This window comes from Mytilus californianus, unplaced genomic scaffold (assembly GCF_021869535.1).
Source record: "Mytilus californianus isolate M0D057914Y unplaced genomic scaffold, xbMytCali1.0.p SCAF_3, whole genome shotgun sequence".
Classification (NCBI taxonomy): Eukaryota; Metazoa; Mollusca; class Bivalvia; order Mytilida; family Mytilidae; genus Mytilus; species Mytilus californianus.
This window is the reverse complement of record NW_026262679.1, coordinates 39,851,526-39,869,571: the sequence shown is the minus strand read 5'-3', so window position 1 is coordinate 39,869,571 and position 18,046 is coordinate 39,851,526. Positions and strand designations below refer to the sequence as shown.

At 31.5% G+C, this 18,046-nt stretch overlaps 1 protein-coding gene across 3 annotated transcripts; it reads left to right on the top strand.

Moving 5' to 3' along the window:
• The first annotated feature begins 87 nt into the window (after positions 1 to 87).
• On the top strand, positions 88 to 12,432 carry LOC127734573 (methylmalonyl-CoA epimerase, mitochondrial-like). Of its 3 annotated transcripts, none has more exons than XM_052244512.1 (6): positions 88 to 204; positions 2,544 to 2,594; positions 6,610 to 6,717; positions 8,582 to 8,641; positions 9,049 to 9,135; positions 10,807 to 12,432. In XM_052244512.1, the coding sequence occupies exons 1-6, from the start codon at positions 157 to 159 to the stop codon at positions 10,957 to 10,959; spliced, it is 507 nt and encodes a 168-aa protein (XP_052100472.1). In that variant the 5' UTR covers positions 88 to 156; the 3' UTR covers positions 10,960 to 12,432. The 3 variants fall into 3 exon arrangements, with proteins under 3 accessions (XP_052100472.1, XP_052100473.1, XP_052100474.1); XM_052244513.1 differs by lacking the exon at positions 88 to 204 and adding an exon at positions 309 to 392; XM_052244514.1 differs by lacking the exon at positions 88 to 204 and adding an exon at positions 387 to 407.
• The last annotated feature ends 5,614 nt before the right edge of the window (positions 12,433 to 18,046 follow it).

Sequence of the window (18,046 nt, the reverse complement as noted above, 5' to 3'; positions counted from 1 at the left end):
TTTCAACTTTAGTGCTAGTGCAAACAGATGTACAGTATGTCAAGTGAAATATTTATTGTATACGCTCTTTTGAGCAAACTAAGCGTAGCCAAACTGGTATATTACATGAAAACCAAAAACCAGTAGAAATTATAGTAAAATTTGTACACATATAAAATGTCATCACTAGGAGCCAAATTGCTTGTCAATTCTTTAAGAAAACTGGTAACTTATGCAATAAATTCAAAAGTCTTTGGTTAAAATGAGATGTCACGAATGTCATAAAAAATTCAGGCACCCTACTGGATAAATTAGTGTAAAAACACTCGGTTGAATATTTTTCCTTCCCCATCTCGATTTGTCCCCTGAAATATTTTACGTCTAACTCAAAAATTTCAAGTCAAATAATAAAGGTACAACCTAACAGTGTGAGTAGATTTCACTCACTTACAAATATATATTATTTTGTCTTATCTTTTCAGTCAATTTAGCAGACGAATTTCAGCCGTGTAATTACTGGTTTTTAATTTTAAGGTTCATGTGGACCCTTTGGCTAAAATGGCTGCATTTTCACCTCAAAATTTACTCTGAGTACAGACAAACCTGCGCATCTGGAAAAGTTTTAAGGCATAGCATGCCCTAGATAAATAAACTTCTAATGCATGGTATGTTTTAGAAAATTAAAAACTTAACTGGATTTAGCAGTACACTTTTTTTCGTCCCTGCAGAAGATGATAAAATTAACAAACAGTTGAGTTTCACTTGATATGGTCCACTCAGATACACAGTTTAAATCACCAATTATTGTCAGGTATCTATTGTCCATCTATTGTCCATGTCAATCAAAACAGTTCACTCCAATTATTACCTGTGGGGAAGTTCTCAAACCTCTTTCCCAACTTAGTTTATTTTGGCACCTTCTGGAGGAATGAAAAAAAGTGCACTGCAAAATCCGGTTAAGTTTTTAATTTTCTAAAACATAAAATATATTTGAATTTTATTTATCTAGGGCATGCTATGCCTTAAAACTTTTCCAGATGCACAGGTTTGTCTGTACTCAGAGTAAATTTTGAGGTGAAAATGCAGCCATTTTAGACGAAGGGTCCACATGAACCTTAAAATTATAAAAACAAACCCATTGAATTGATTTAAAATAAAAATAAAAAACATTTCAATTTATCTTCTTTAACTTCTATATTACCCTGCTCAGTCCCTCTGTAATTCTTGTATCACAGCTTTGCAACGCAAGCAGAACTTATTCACAACAACATTTTTTTAGGAAAAGTTATCAGCAACATCACAATGTGTGAGGAAATGTTATCAATCTTACTTTTGTCAAGCATAAAACTGTATAAGATAGGGAAAAACAGCAGAAATAACTAGATAAACATAGAATATGTTTTTTTCTGGGTATAGATATCTTCAAATCTAAATAAGATATCTCATATATATAGGCGGATCCGGGCCCCCCTTTTGTGGGAAAAATTTGGTTGATTATATAGGGAATCACTGAAGGATGACTGGAGCGGGCACCCTCTTAGGGCAGTCAGTGGGCCCCCCTTATGAAAATTTCTGAATCCGCCACTGATATAGTTTATATATTTTAAACAAATACTTTATGAGATATCTTGTATAGTTTACAAGATATATTATTTACTTTATAAGATATCTTAGTAATTTTATAAGATATCTTATTTACTTAAAATAGAAATAAATTCATGATATACTTTATCATGTTTATAAGATATCTTATTTACTTTATAAGATATATATTTTATAAGCTATATAAGATATTTTCTAGATTAAGTTATCAGATTTCTTGATGAGTTCATAAGATATTTTATTAAGTCTATTAGATATCTTATTTATTTTATAAGATATATCTAGTAGTTTATAAGACATATCTTGTAGTTTATAATATATATCTTTTAGTTTATAACTTTGCAAGACATCTAATTTAATTTATAAGATATCCCAATAAGTTTATAAGATATCTAATTTAGTTTATAAGATAGCTGTTTAAATAAACAAAATATATTTTAAACTAAATAAGATGACTAATAACTTACCGTAAGTAAGATAACTTATAAATTAAAAAACATATCTTTATAAACTGTTCTAATCCATAAGATATTCTACTTGATATATAAAATATCGTATTTGATTTATAAGATATCTCAATTAGTTTATAAGATATCTTATTTAGTTTATAAAGTATCTTGAAAACAGAATAAATAAAAACTGCTTTCCACATATTCCCCTATTATATCTTTGTAAAAAACAATGTTTTCTGTGGAAAAATTATCAGTGAAAAAAACTAGCGACACAATATAATTCAGCTTTAATTTCAAAGTTATTTGTCAGTATAAATTTTGAAAACTTTGCCATGAAAATTTAATAAGAAAACATTAGGATAGAAAATTCTTCATCCATATGTAAAATTGGATGCTGAATGATGCTGCTCTATATATATATATATATATATATATATATACATGTATGTACTAATTGATCTAATAGACAGTTACCAAACTACTTCTTAATGACTACCTTTATATTTCCAGTCATACTCACAAGCCAGACATGTTCACAGAACATTACCAATGTCTACTAAGGTAAGTTTTAGACATACATTTAAGAAACATAACCCATGTTTGTATAAGCAAGATGTAGGTCAAACATATTCATCTGTGTCTTCTAAGGTTAGATGTAGGTCAGCAATATCCACCTATGTCTTCTGAGGTTAGATGTAGGTCAGCAATATCCACCTATGTTTACTAAGGTGAGATGTAGGTCAGACATATCCACCTATGTCTACTAAGATGAGATGTAGGTCAGCAATATCCACCTATGTTTATAAAGGTGAGATGCAGGTCAGACATATCCACCTATGTCTATTAAGATGAGATGTAGGTCAGCTATATCCACCTATGTTTACTAATCTGAAATTTAGGTCAGACATATCTGTCTATATCATCTAAGGTGAGATTTAGGTCAACAATATCCATCTATGTTAATTAAGGTGAGATGTAGGTCAGACATATACCCCTGTGTATACTAAGGTTAGATATAGGTCAGAAATATCCACAGAAAATTACCCATGTCTTAAGGAATTAAGATGTAAGTCAGACCTTTAACATACATATTTAACTCTCTAAGGTATACCAGTAATGCAGGTCAGGTTTTTCTGCAGATAATTATGTGTCTCTCTGAGACCATAACTTAGGTGAGAAAAAAGAGAGAGAAGATACCAAAAGGTCATTTAAAACTCATAGTTTGAAGAGAAACTAACAATGCCATGTCAAGATATAGTTCTATAATTCTTCTTGGTGTCAATTATCAACATCTTAACTTTTCCTCAAATCTATTTATATCTTAATAATGATTCTGGCTTTTCAAGGACAAACGAGGAAGGTAATTATGAATTTGTTATTTTCACAATGTTTTCAGTCATTAAGCATTCAGAATTCTTACTTTAGTTTAAGTTGCTTTTTATCTACTGGTCCTATAAAGTTCGATTGAATAACACATATGGTTTGTTCATATGTCCCAGTTTTGCATTAAAGTCAAGATTTTTTTCAGGTAATGCATCATGTATAATGACCAAGGTCCATGCTTAAATTACATGTAGGTGATCTTGACCTTCAATTTATGCATGAATAGCTGTTGTTAAGTTTTGCATTAAGGTTCATTTATAAGCAAATAAAAATCACCGGAATGATCTATTATCTGTTAATGCATCATGTTTAGTGATAAAGGTCAATACTAGAAATAGGTGACCCTGACCTTCATTGGAGTTTTAAATAAAAACATAAAATAAATAATAAGCAAGGTATTAGCTGTCAATTACAATGGATCAATTTTTATACGACCGCAAAAAAAATTTTGTGGTCGTATATTGGTATGACATTGGCGTCGTCGTCGTCGTCGTCGTCCGAAGACACATTGGTTTTCACACTCTAACTTTAGTTTAAGTGAATGGATCTCTATGAAATTTTACCACAAGGTTCAATACCACAAAAGAAAGGTTGGGATTGATTTTGGGGGTTATGGTACCAATAGTAAAGGAATTAGGGGCCAAAAAGGGGCCAAAAATAAGCATTTTTGTAACTTCCAGACATAACTTGTGTGTTAGTGTATGGATCTCTCTGACATTGTACCACAAGGTTCCATATCACAAAAGGAATGCTGGGATTGATTTTGGGGGTAATTGCCTCAAAATTTTAGGAATTAGGGGCCAAAAAAGGGGCAAAAAACAAGCATTTTTCTAGTTTCATGACAATAACTTGTGTGTAAGTGTATGGATCTTTCTGAAATTGTACTACAAGGTTCCATATCACAAAGGGAAAGCTGGAATTGAGATTGGGGGTAATTGCTGAAACCTTTAGGAATTGGGGGCCAAAAAGGGGCCAAAAATAAGCATTTTTCTAGTTTCCAGACAATAACTTGTGTTCAAGTGTATGGATCTCTCTGAAATTGTACTGCAAGGTACCATACCACAAAGGGAAGGCTGGGATTGATGATGGGGGTAATTGCCTCAATATTTTAGGAATTAGGGGCCAAAAAGGGGCAAAAAACAAGCATTTTTCTAGTTTCAGGACAATAACTTGTGTGTAAGTGTATGGATCTTTCTGAAATTGTACTACAAGGTTCCATATCAAAAAGGGAAAGCTGGGTTTGAGTTTGGGGGTAATTTCCCTAAACGTTTAGGAATTTGGGGCCAAAAAGGGGCCAAAAAACACATTTTTCTAGTTTCCAGACAATAACTTGTGTTCAAGTGTATGGATCTCTCTGAAATTGTACTGCAAGGTACCATACCACAAAGGGAAGGCTGGGATTGAGTTTGGGGGTGATGAATCATAAGGGGTTCAAAAAATTTGGGGGGGGGGGGGGTTATCCTTTTTTTTTTCTTTTAAAATTTTTCATTTTAAGTTGGTTATTTCTGATTTATATTTAAAAGCAAATAATAATGATATTGTAGGAGATACACACCGAACAGGATGTGTAAATTATTATATAATAAGTATTGTGCAATAGCAAGAAATTTTCAATTGCACAGTATTGCACAATAGCAAGAAATCTTCAATTGCACAGTATTGCGCAATAGCAAGAAATCTTCAATTGCACAGTATTGCACAGTAGCAAGAAATATCCAATAGCACAATATTGCGCAATAGCAAGAAATTGTCAATTGTACAGTATTGCACAATAGCAAGAAATATTTAATTGCACAGTATTGTGCAAAAGAAGATACTTCTTATAAATTGCTTATTTCTTGACCAATTTCAATGGGGTTTTATTCTTGAATTCTTGGGGTTCTTTAATATTCTGAATCTAACCGTGTATTTAGTTTTTGGATTTTGGGCCCCGTTTTTAAATTGGGACACATTGAGGTCCAAAGGGTCCAAAATTAAACTTTGTTTGATTTCATCAAAAATTGAATTATTGGGGTTCTTTGATATGCCGAATCTAACCGTGTATTTAGATTCTTAATATTTGGTTCTGTTTTCAAATTGGTCAACATTAAGGTCCAAAGGGTCCAAAATTAAACTTAGTTTGATTTTAACAAAAATTGAATGTTTAGTGTTCTTTGATATGCTGAATCTAAACATGTATTTAGATTTTTGATTATGGGCCCAGTTTTCAAGTTGGTCCAAATCGGGGTCCAAAATTAAACTTTGTTTGATTTCAACAAAAATTGAATATATGGGGTTCTTTGATATGCTGAATCTAACCATGTATTTAGATTTTTGATTTTTGGGCCCCGTTATCAACTTTGTCCACATTGAGGTCAAAAGGGTCCAAAATTAAACTTTGTTTGATTTCATCAAAAATTGAATTCTTGGGGTTCTTTGATATGCTGAATCTAACCATGTATTTAGATTTTGGATATTGGAACATAATAGGTGAATGTCCAATTTAAAATTTTTAAGTTCTTAGACCACATTCATTCTGTGTCAGAAACCTATGCTGTGTCAAATATTTAATCACAATCCAAATGCAAAGCTGTATCAAGCTTGAATGTTGTGTCCATACTTGCCCCAACTGTTCAGGGTTTGACCTCTGCGGTCGTATCAAGCTGCGCCCTGCGGAGCATTTTATTTCATTTCATTTAATATTAGTAGATAACAGTTGATTTGGTTGAAAAATTAACGTTTTTTATTTTATTTTAGTCTCACATTACCCATATGAAAAAGTCATTATAGATAATAGAATAAGAACCACTGTATTGCTATCTTTTAACACACTTGTATATTACTATTTAGCAACCTTAAAAAATTTTGACCCATATTTTGTGGTTCACTGAACATTGAAATGTGAAAGTGTGAGTGGCGCATGATGTCCGGTGGACACATTTCACTTTTATAACAACAAAAATCCAAAGGCATCAGAGGTTCTTCACTGAAAATGTCTAGGAATATTAACACTATTCCTCATTTTAAAGCTGAGTTCGAGACAATGTGTTAAAAAGAGAAATTGAGTGCATTTTTGATTTATGCTTAGTTATAAAACGATTTCGGAATAATTTGGGATCCAATTATTGAATTTCTCATATTATTTTGATTTAGGCATATTTTTAAAGGAACAGGAATGAAGGAGTAATGAAATATCTTTAATTATCTTCAATAGAAATGGAACATTGGAAAGATAAATCATGTAGCTATGGCAACACCAGACATAGAGAAAGCTACCAGTCTTTTTAGGGATGTCCTTGGTGCTAAAGTCAGTGAGAAGCATGTAAGTAAGGAACCTTCATGTAACAATAATTTGATTTTAACATATTAAAAGAAGCATATACATACACAAATAAATCTTATTTGAGAGTTTGACCTGTTACATATACTAGAATCATTGTTTGTTGGTGATAAATGCCGCTTTCAACACATTTGGCTATATCATGGCAGCCATAAAAGAAGGAGGATTTTCCAGTTTTCGGACAATAACTCAAAAATGCTTTGAGCAGTTTTCATGAAACTTTGGTGACTGGTTTATAACTATTAAAATAACCTTCCTTTAGATTCTTATAAATTTCTGAAATGACATTGAGGAGTTATGGAACTTTATTCTTTGAAAAAGTGACGGGCATTTCATGCGCTCATGGCACAGCTCTTTATTATTGTTGGAGGAAGCCAGATTACTTTGAGAGAACCACTGACCTTTGGCAGAAAAACTGGCAAATTCTAGTCAATTAAGATTGGAGTCTAACACACATTGTGAAAGAGAGGTTAAAAATAACAACCATGCATGTAGACACCTACCACATCATGGAGATGTGCATTGCTTTATCATGTTTTAATTTGCATTGTTGACTAATAAATACATGTTGAAAGAAGTAGGTGTACTATTTTTGTCTCATTTGATCAATTTATTCTGTTGGTCTTGGACTCAATTATTTTCAAATTTACATTATCAACTGATAATGTTCATGTTGTGATTTCTTAAGTTTAAAAAAGTAAATGACAAACAGACTTTTTGTCATGCTTTATTCTGTTTTTCATGAACATAATTATGTTAGATTTATCCCTATTTTATTTTCATTTATGATATGTTTATTCAATTTGTTTCATGTAGGAAAGTTGTGGTACATTTTTGTTTGGATATCTTGTTGGCTTTTATTCATATGTTTCATCAAGTGACCAGTGCTTACATGGGAAACGGAAGTTTTGAAATTAATCCATAATTTAATTATCATTTAAGAAAATTGTGATGCATGTTGTTAGAAAGTTCTTTTTGTTTTTTGGACCAATCTTGGTTGTAGTTCATTGTTAGTTTTCAGTCATATCTTTTGTCACATGTGCTTCCTTAGGAAAATTAAGTATTGACATACGGGTAAAATGAAATCGTATTTCGGGAGGAACATTTTTGAAATCATTTTCTTTTCCTAACTTTTCCTCATATGATCAAAACTATATAATGAAGAGTAAGCAATGGTAAGGATAACAAACTAAACAGTGCATGCTAGCTTCAGGACACAGAGTCATACAAAAAATAAAAATAATCTGGTACAGGTAGACAGGTAGTTGGAGAATCGACACACAAAAACAGGTCTCCTCATTTAGTCTTATAGATCTTATCATTGTTCAGTCACTAGAATGCAGCTCGTATTAAAAATGCATATCTGCAATTTGAGAATAGCAACACATACCTTGGAAATCAGTTTCCTATATAAATATAGATGTTTTATTTTGTATTTGTTTTATGGTTTTGTTGAAATGTTTAATAGTCATATATTTTTATTTGCACTATGCGATAGTTACAAAAATAAAAGAGCACTCTTTAAAATTTTACTGAAAACTTTTAGGAATGTATGCAGAAATGAAGTACAACTCAACGATTTGGTTACCATATACTTGTGTCCTTTTTAAAAAAAACAAATTTTACATTTGGTTGAAACTGCAAGAGAACTGAACCTACAAAAAAGGCATACTTAATACATAGATTGAAAAATATACAGATTCTTTTTGTTAAATATATTTTGCTATACATACGATATGTTAATTCCAAATTTATTAATATTGTACTTGAAATGTTTGAATATACATTTGTTTCTTATATTAAAAGATTTTTTTTTCTAAATAATTGAATCTTGTAATTTTAATAGCCACAGCCTGAACATGGTGTATACACTGTATTTGTTGAACTTGGAGACACAAAAATTGAGGTAATATTTTGCATGACATTTTGTTTGTTTGTTGGTAAGCCAAAAGTATTTAATTGAAAAGAGAAGTCCATATAACCTAGAAATATTTTAGATCACCATTCTTAACATATTCAATGGGTAAAAAATGATAATATGTAGAACTATTTTACATCACCAATCTAACCCAATAAAAGGCCATATTTAGAAATAATTTTAATCACCATTCTTATTCAATTACTATGTGATTTTATTGAAAAAAAACTGCTCTATGTTTTGCTATGTTCATATACTATCACATGTTAGATTCACTTGGTTTTAAATGCTGATGATTTCAAATTTTTATGTATCAAAATTATGTGTTAAATATTTTCAGTTTATTTTTCAGGTCACATGCTAACTTGTCCTCATTGTATTTTTATTATTTTCAGTTACTGAATCCATTAGGAGATAAAAGCCCAATTCAGAATTTTTTAGACAAAAATAAAAGTGGTGGTATGCATCACATATGTATAGAGGTGAGATAACAGATAGATTGCCTCAAACAAAAGTGTTATAAATAATTTTATTTTGTTAAGAAAAACACAGGTCTAAACAGACTAAAATCAGATCAAAGTGTTTCTTTTCAATCAAATGCTTTTAATATGAAAAATGAGGAGATGTGGTATGATTGGCTTCTATCCACCCAAGTTCAAATGACAAAGAAATTATAGTTCACTTTACAGCCTTCAACAATGAAAGAATCCATACCTTATATTCAGCTATAAAGGCCCAACATGAAAAGATCTGAAAAATGTGAAACAATTCAAATGCGATAAAACTAACAGCCTTATTTGAAACAGACACATAAAAAATGTGGTGGGGTTAAACATGTTTATGAGAGCTCAACCCTCCCCCATAACCTGGGATAGTGGTATTACAGCACAACATAATAACAAACTGTAAAAATCAGTTGAAAATGGCTTAACTCACTAAAAAGGTATGAAACTAAAAAATCAACTACTGTGGATTCATTTATTTTCGTGGGTATCAATTTTCGTGGATTGAGGAAAACTTGCATTTCATGGGTATTTGATTTCGTTGTTTTGGCAATCTCTGCATTCAAAGCCTATAGAAAATTTGTAATTTGTTGAACATTTGAATTCGTGGTTCACCTGTATCCACAAAACCTACGAAAATTTGTATCCAACAAATAATAAAGAATCCACAGTAACTTAAAAAAACCAATTTAAAGCTCCAATATTAGAGTACTTGCACTTACTGAAAGCTAGTTCAAAGGTGATTACAACTTATTAAAAAATCATGTTTTCCCATTAAGTATCCATCTGTACACATCCAACGGATTTAGGGTAAAAAGATATCATAAACTGCCTGAGAAATGTAGGTGGTTACGTTATTTTAAGGACCTTCTAACAGTGTTTTAGTTTTTCAACCTATTTTGTTTATAAGTTGCCTTATATTTTTGAATTACCTTGTTCTTGACTTTTACTGATCTATGGAATTGCTGCGTCTCTGAAAATACAAGACAAATTTTTTTCAAACTTTTGTGGAAATATAGATTAGGAAAAAAGTATATATATATATATATATATTAAAATGAATAAAAAATAAAATAACTAATAAATACTTTGGATAACAAAGATTTTTTTTCAGTATCAGTAGCCTGATGTAAAATGGAGACTATCCATTAGAAATCCAGACCTTTGGTTATCTCACTCTCTGTCACCATGAGAGTTATGCAGAATTTATTACCAAGAATAAGAAAGGGAAAGGGAAACAATCAATATAATAATATAATGGAATATAAGAACAAGAATGGAGAATAACAAGCAATGCCAAACTTTGAGATATATATAAAAAATGTCCAAATCAATATAGGCTGGACACCCTCTTGGAAAATCCAGGAAATCCCCATGGGAACAATGAGCAATTGCATGTTTCAGTCCTAACACTTCCAATACCACCCACTTGTATGACAGTTATTGCAGGATTTTCAGAATGAATATAGACATAAATTTTAAAAAATCAAATTGTGTCATTTTTACCTATATTGTATATAAAATTTACTTTTCTTAGTAAAATGAGAAATACACCCATTTTAAAAAATGTTGTCTGAATTTTATCCTGGTTCTTATTAATTCAGTATATGTAATGTTAATGAAGGTAAATGTCAATTCCGTACATTACAGGTTGACAATATAGAAGAGGCAATGAAGGATTTAAAATCAAAGAAAATCCGATTGTTAAGTGATGAAGCTAAAATTGGAGCACATGGCAAACCAGTCGTATTCCTCCACCCAAAAGACTGTAATGGTGTACTAGTTGAACTAGAGCAACAATGAAGAAGTCTTTACATAATTGTATGGATGACTGCTGGCTATCAAACATCTGCTTTAGAGAATTCTTATGAAATAATACATGAGCCTGACTTAAAAAGTCACAATAACTGTAATTTATGTAGTGCTTTTATGATGGTTCATTGTCATTTTAAGAGTTTTATATTGGTTTTTTCTATATTTTGTTGTTTTTTAGAATATTCAAGGACACAGGAGCTATGTGTTTGCACCTCCCAAACTCTTTGTTAAAATGATTGAAAATATAAATAAATTGAAGGAGGACACTGACTAACTTCTAGACTATTAGACTATAGATGTGTGTGTTTTCTGATTTTGGTTTGTTTTGCTTGTTACCCCCACCTTCCTACATCTACTCATACCAAACTGATATTTGATAGGTTTTTTATTTCAGTGCATTGGAAAGCATACCTGTTAGGTGTTATCTTTCAGACAAAGTAAATTTGTAGTTTATTTTCCCAACTGTATTTAACATATAAATGTGAACAAAAATTATTAGGGTTGTGCATATTACTTTAAGTAAATTGGTGGTATTTCTGATATGATGAAATTTTTTTAGCATTAGGAACATGTTGAGCTGCATCTGAATATCAAAAAAATTGAATACTTCAAGAGATAAAAGCAATTAAAATTTGATGAATAGATCTATAAGTAAAAAGAATGTACATAAAAAGGTAAAAAAATACATTTTAAAACTTTGAATTGCAAGTTATCTAAATTCTGTCCACAGAATTTGTTTGAAATGATATGTTATCATGGTTATGGCTATGAAAATTTTGTTGTAAAGATATAAAATTTATGTGGGGTCAGTATAAATCAATGAGTCTTGTTGTATAGTGAAAACAGACTTAAAAAGGACAAAAGAAACATAAAATCATTAAATCATCAACTTCAAAATCATAGTTCTCCTGGTTTTTCAAACAACACTCAAACTTATATGATTTAAACAGCAAAAATGAATCTGGTAATTCCTAATATATTATCTCCAAAAAGGAAATGTTCAAACAATAATATATTGATATGAATAAATGTTGTCCTAGATCACAACTTTAAATGTAAAAATTGCATTTTTTCACAGCCTACATTCTATACATTAAAACTGATTTGTAGGTCTTTTCATAGATTTATATTGATTGTATCACTTAATGTATAAATGGTACATACCATATTTTTTTTTCGATTTCCAGATGAGTGTCAAGTGCATACAAAATTTCACAAAAATTTGAAATACTGGCCAATTATGTATACTGAGTGGCCATTGTTGACATTGAGCATGACACAAGTTCTTCAGAATCTCTGGTCTTCCTTTTAAGTTTGATAAAATGGCAAGTTAAATGTATGGCTTAGCCATGATAGAGCATTAAACTATGACATCATGCATGTCGATTGTATATTTATATAGCTTTTAAAGCACTGATATATTTACACTTATAAACAATCACAATAAAGTCATTTATATTATTCCATGTTTATATTGTTGGATATTCTAGGACAAATATGATTTTATTCAGACTACATGAGTGATTTTTTTTTATATTTTCCAAAAATATACCAACTTTGATCATTTTTTTTTTTTTTATAGTATCTGACAAAAATTGAGGTTTTCTTATTTAGTGACTTTAGTGATTTTGATCATAAAACTATGGTAGAACCCTGTCATTGTTGATGTTATCATTTACATTTATGAACATTCTTGTTTCCTAGCTCAAATTCTTACCATTCTTTGTAGATTTAGAAAAGTTTTATGGGTTGATCCAATTAAGTGTACTAAATGTAATTGCTAAAGTGATTTTGCCTTTTATAAACAAAGGAATCAAAGGTGACATGTTGGTACTGGATGTGAAGCTAACAACTTATCAATCAATCAATCATAGGTAACACACAAAATAAAAGGATTTTTGTATAAACAGAAAATTTATTTTCTAGTGCACAAAGATTCTTTCACATAAAATGAGGAATTTACCTCCTCTTCATATGTGATGTCGTCCAATCAAAGTTGCTATTGTTACTTTTCCTATATTTCTTAACTTTATATTTAAGATGATGTAATGTTTTGTGTTAAAGCTATAATTAGCCAGCCTCATGCTATCACTGCATGAGCTTAAATCAACTATTTTGGGCTCCAGTAGGTCGTAAGGTCATGTATAAAAAAAATTCACCAGGTAACTTTTAAGCAAATTAAAACAGACATCCCCAGCCATATGTCCATAACCCCTTAAATATATAGGTCACTGGTATCTTTTTATACGACCGCAAAAAATTTTGCAGTCGTATATTGGTATCATGTAGTCGTCGTCGTCCGAAGACATTTAGTTTCCGGACAATAACTTTAGTATTAGTAAATAGAAATCTATGAAATTTAAACATAAGGTTTATAACCACAAAAGGAAGGTTGGGATTGATTTTGGGGGTTATGGGCCCAACAGTTTAGGAATTAGGGGCCAAAAAGGGGCCCAAATAAGCATTTTTCTAATTTCATGACAATAACTTGTGGAACCGTGTATGGACCTCTCTGAAATTATACCACAAGTTTCCATACCACGAAGGGATGGTTATGATTGGCTTTGGGGGGTTATGGCTCAAACCGTTTAGGAATTAGGGGCAAAAAAGTGAGAAAAAACAAGGGTGTCCTGGTTAATGGACAATTACTTAAGTACAAATTACAGTGTAAGGGAGGTAATTCAAACACAACTTTGAATTACCTCCCTTACACTGCTTTAAATTATGTATAAAGAATTTTTGTATTGTCTTGAGGTGATTAGCTGTCAATTCATTTTTAGAAGTTACTATTTTAATAATTTTAAAAATGCTGATTAAGGTAAATTAATTTTAGCTATGATTATTTATGTCATTTTCTATTTTAAGACTTTTATGATGTATTTGAATGGGTTATTATGGTTGCAAACTCCATTGGAAATTTGAATTGAAATTATGGCCATGACTAAGGGAAAGATTTTTTTTTTTAAAAAGGGGGAGGGGTTAAAAAAAAATTGGGGGGGGGGGGACATTTTTGTCTCCTCAAGATTTCAGAAATCAAAAAGAAAATCCTTCAATTTTTTTTTTTTTTAAAAAGGGGGGGGGGGAGGTCAATTCGCAACAGCATAGTGTATTGCACAAAAGCAAAAAATTGAATATAAATTCAAATCATATAACCAATTCTTAGTTCTTTGACTACAGTTATTCTGTGTCAGAAACCTATTATGTGTCAAATATTGAATTACAATCCAAATTCAGACCTGTATCAAGCGCGAATATTGTGTCCATTTTTGCACCAACATTTCAGGGTTGGACCTCTGCGGTCGTATCCAGCTGCGCTCAGAGATGTCAGGTCAAAAGGTTGCCAGCCAAACCCCTAAGGTTGCAGCTCAGATTTGACCATGTTGGAGCCACGTATATAGATTTTGATTGGTTGAATAGTTAAGGAAAGAAAACTTGAAAGAAAATAACTTCTTAGTTTTGTGTGGTCTGTTTAGTTTAGATAAATAATTTTGATCTTGATGTTATACCTATAATTGATTAGGTATTACAATGTAGAAGTTTATTTCTTTGTGATGAGAAATAAGGTGAACTAGTATTGGAATATCAAATTTATAAGACATTCTGAAAGGAAAATTTTTATTTGAACAAAATAATACATAGAAAGGAAAACTTGAATTACTGGTACCAAAAATATTGACCTTTCAACAAACAACAAAACCATCTACCAACAACCAACTCCTCCGAGAGATAGACATAACTAAATATGTATTATTATAAAGTGATGAACAGTTATGGTCCTACATTCTTTCCATACTTATGTTAAGGAATTGCACAAGGTTATGCTTTTCTCAAACTGTTTATGACATCTTTATACTTAATCTGTTGAATGTGTACTGATTGATATTTTAATCTGGGAAAACATGCTTATATCCATGCCATTTGAACTCTGGTGTATAGTTGTCTCATTGGCAATCATACCACATCTTCTTATTTTTATAAATTATGTTTTACATATTAATTCAAATTGTCTTTGAAATAGCTTTCAGTAACTGTGTACTCTTAGATTGGTTCTTTGTGTTTTTGGTTTTTTTCTTGTGCATCATGACAATCAGATATTTTTCTCCCCTATGATAGGTCCTAGAATGCAAGAATGCAAGACAGAGGGCTGCTAGTTTGACAGCAGCAGGGAAGGCAATAATTTATTTGTATAAAACGTTATATTTCAGAAGGAGAAGACGACCAGGATACTTCATATCTTGTATACAGATTGCCTGTTACAAAGTTTCTGTCTGGCACATGTCCATTGCAATTGACCTCAGTATCATGGTTCAGAAACTGCTTGAAAAAAGGTATTGTTTTTATAATAGGTGATTTTCTGACTTAATTTGAGTTATAGGACAACTATATTTGGTACATAGAATCATTGTAAGGTCTACATGTCCATCAGACAAGGTTCACCTGACCTTGAACTCATATTATGGATCAGTGATCCAGGTTAAGTTTTATTGTCAAGTCTGTATCTCAAATACAAAATTAGTACTATACACACTAAGTCAACAATATTTGGTGTTTAGAATGATTCCATGTTGCACACATCAGTCTAGCAGGGGTTGTCTGACATTGACTTAATTTTCATGATTCTTGGTCAATGTTAAGTTTTTATTGTAAAGTCAGTTGTTAAGATACTATAAGTAAAATGTTGACTATACTTAGTACTTGAAATTATTGTCAGGTGCACATTTTCTGTCTGGCAGTGTTCATCTGACCTTGACCTTGTTTTCATATTCAATTTAATAAGTTTTCATGTTTAGAACTGTATCTCAGATACTATAAGCAATATGTCAACTATATTAGGTGTGTGGAATGATTGCAAGGTGTACATGTGTGTCTGGGAGGGTTCATCTGACCTAAAACCTCCTGTTCATTTTTTATTGGGCAATGCTAAGTTTTCATGGTAAGGTCTTTTTCTCAGATACTATAAGCAATGGGTCAACTAAATTTGGTGCATGGAATGATTACAAAGTGTACATGTACATTTTACAGGGTTTATCTGACCTTAAACCAATTTTCATGGTGCATTGGTCAATGTTAAAGTTTTTATGGTTAGATCTGTTTCTCAACTTCAATCTATAACCAATCAGTCAACTATATTTCATGTATGGAATGATTACAAGGTGTACATGTACGTCTTACGTGGTTTACCAGGTTTACCTGACCTTGACCTTATTTTCATGGTTCATTGGTCAATGTTAACCTTTTATGGTTAGGTTTGTTTATAAGGTAATATAAAAAAATAGGTCAACTACATTACTTGCATGGAATAATTGTAGGATGTACATGTCCGTCTAACCTTGACGTCATTTTCGTGGATTAATGATAATGTGAAGTGCATGATACCTTTAGTAAAACCTTTCAATTATGATCAGTACAGTAGGCAAGACATTTCAGTGTGTGCAATCTTGTTACACTGAGTTTGATTTTGTTGCTGTGCTGTTACACCACTGTCTGAGATAAGGGAGGGTTGAGCGCAAATATTTTCGTGAACACTCAGCCCTCCCATAACCTGTGACAGTGGTGCAACAGCATACCTTAAGAACAAAGTTTAAAGATCAGTAGCAATTGGTTTAACTCCACAAATCGGAAAGAGGCACAAAAACAAAAAGTTTAGAAGGTAGAAATGCTTTATAAGCCATTATTGGAATACCGATGCAATATAGTATGAGGCTTTTGTCTGGAGCATATCCGTTATCGTTGATTTCATTTCCATGTGTCAAAGACCACTTAAAACCTGATTGTTTTTTTTTTTAGAAACTAATAGTAAAAGGTCATTTATTTTGGGTTATACTTATAGAATTATAGAATGATTTTTAGATCTATATATCCATCTGGTCGTGCCCTGTTCATCTGAATTTGAATTAATTTCCATGGTACAATTGGTCAACCAGAGATATATATTACGTAAATAACTGTATCTTGGTCAACGTTCAGTTTTTCTGGTTAGGTCTGTTTCTCAAAACCTGTATATTGGGTGTATAGAATGATTGGCTTGCAGCCGTCAGATAGGGTTCATCCGACATTGACATTTTTTTTCATGCATCATTGATAATGTTAAGTTTAGTTTCTTGGACTCACTATAGACTAATCGGACCTTGATATTATAGGCCGCATTTGTGCGCCTGTCCCAAGTCAGGAGCCTCTGGCCTTTGTTAGTCTTGTATGTTTTTTTTTTATTTTAGTTCATTTATATGTTTCGGAGTTTAGTGTGACGTTCATTTTCAATGAACTAGCTAGTACACATTTTTGTTTTGGGGCCAGCTGAAGCCCGCCTCCGGGTGCGGGATTTTCTCGCTGCGTTGAAGACCCATTGGTGGCCTTGGGCTGTTTTCTGCTCTTTAGTCGGGTTGTTGTCTCTGACACATTCCCCATTTCCATTCTCAATTTTATTTCAACATAAAAATTGAATCATAATCAGTTAAGCAGGTGAGACATTTCAGCATCTGCACTCCTAATCATGCAGTTTCTTCCAGTACCTGAAAATGAAATCTTTTAAGTTATCATGATAGCATTTTTTATTGACAGAAAACGTTTAATTAACGTTACAGGGGAGAGAGTCAAAATTGGATATTCATATTGATTTATATGGAAAGTAAAAGTTACCTAATATATATTTTTACGATTTTGATATGCCTTTTCACATGCTCTAGTTAATTGCAAAAATTTAATAAACTCCACGCTTATTAACCTACACATCACATTAAACGTTCGCCACGACAAGCTAATTGGATTCTAAGCGACAAGCATTTTTTTTTCTTAAAATTACTTTTTACAACTATTTCTAATGCAATTAAAATTGCTTAATAATCTAAGTGTGTAAAACGTAAGCAATCACACAATCCATTCAACAAATTTGCATGTTTAATTACTTTTCTTTACTATAAAACATTACTTAATAGTTAAAAATATATGAATTATTTCGACATCAGAATCAAGACAATTTTCCTCGGCACTGCTCTTTTTAACTAAAGGGCCCTGAGAGGTGAGAGTTTTAAATCGATATGCGTTAAAAAAAAACATGAAATCACACAAGGGTTAATAT

What these genes read in the sequence shown, in the direction of transcription:
- LOC127734573 (XM_052244512.1), top strand. Translation starts at nt 157, where the DNA reads ATGTCATCACTAGGAGCCAAATTGCTTGTCAATTCTTTAAGAAAACTG. An exon ending in TCAATTCTTTAAGAAAACTG is followed by an intron (nt 205 to 2,543) that starts GTAACTTATGCA and finishes TTATATTTCCAG; the next exon opens with TCATACTCACAAGCCAGACA. An exon ending in TGCATCACATATGTATAGAG is followed by an intron (nt 9,136 to 10,806) that starts GTGAGATAACAG and finishes CGTACATTACAG; the next exon opens with GTTGACAATATAGAAGAGGC.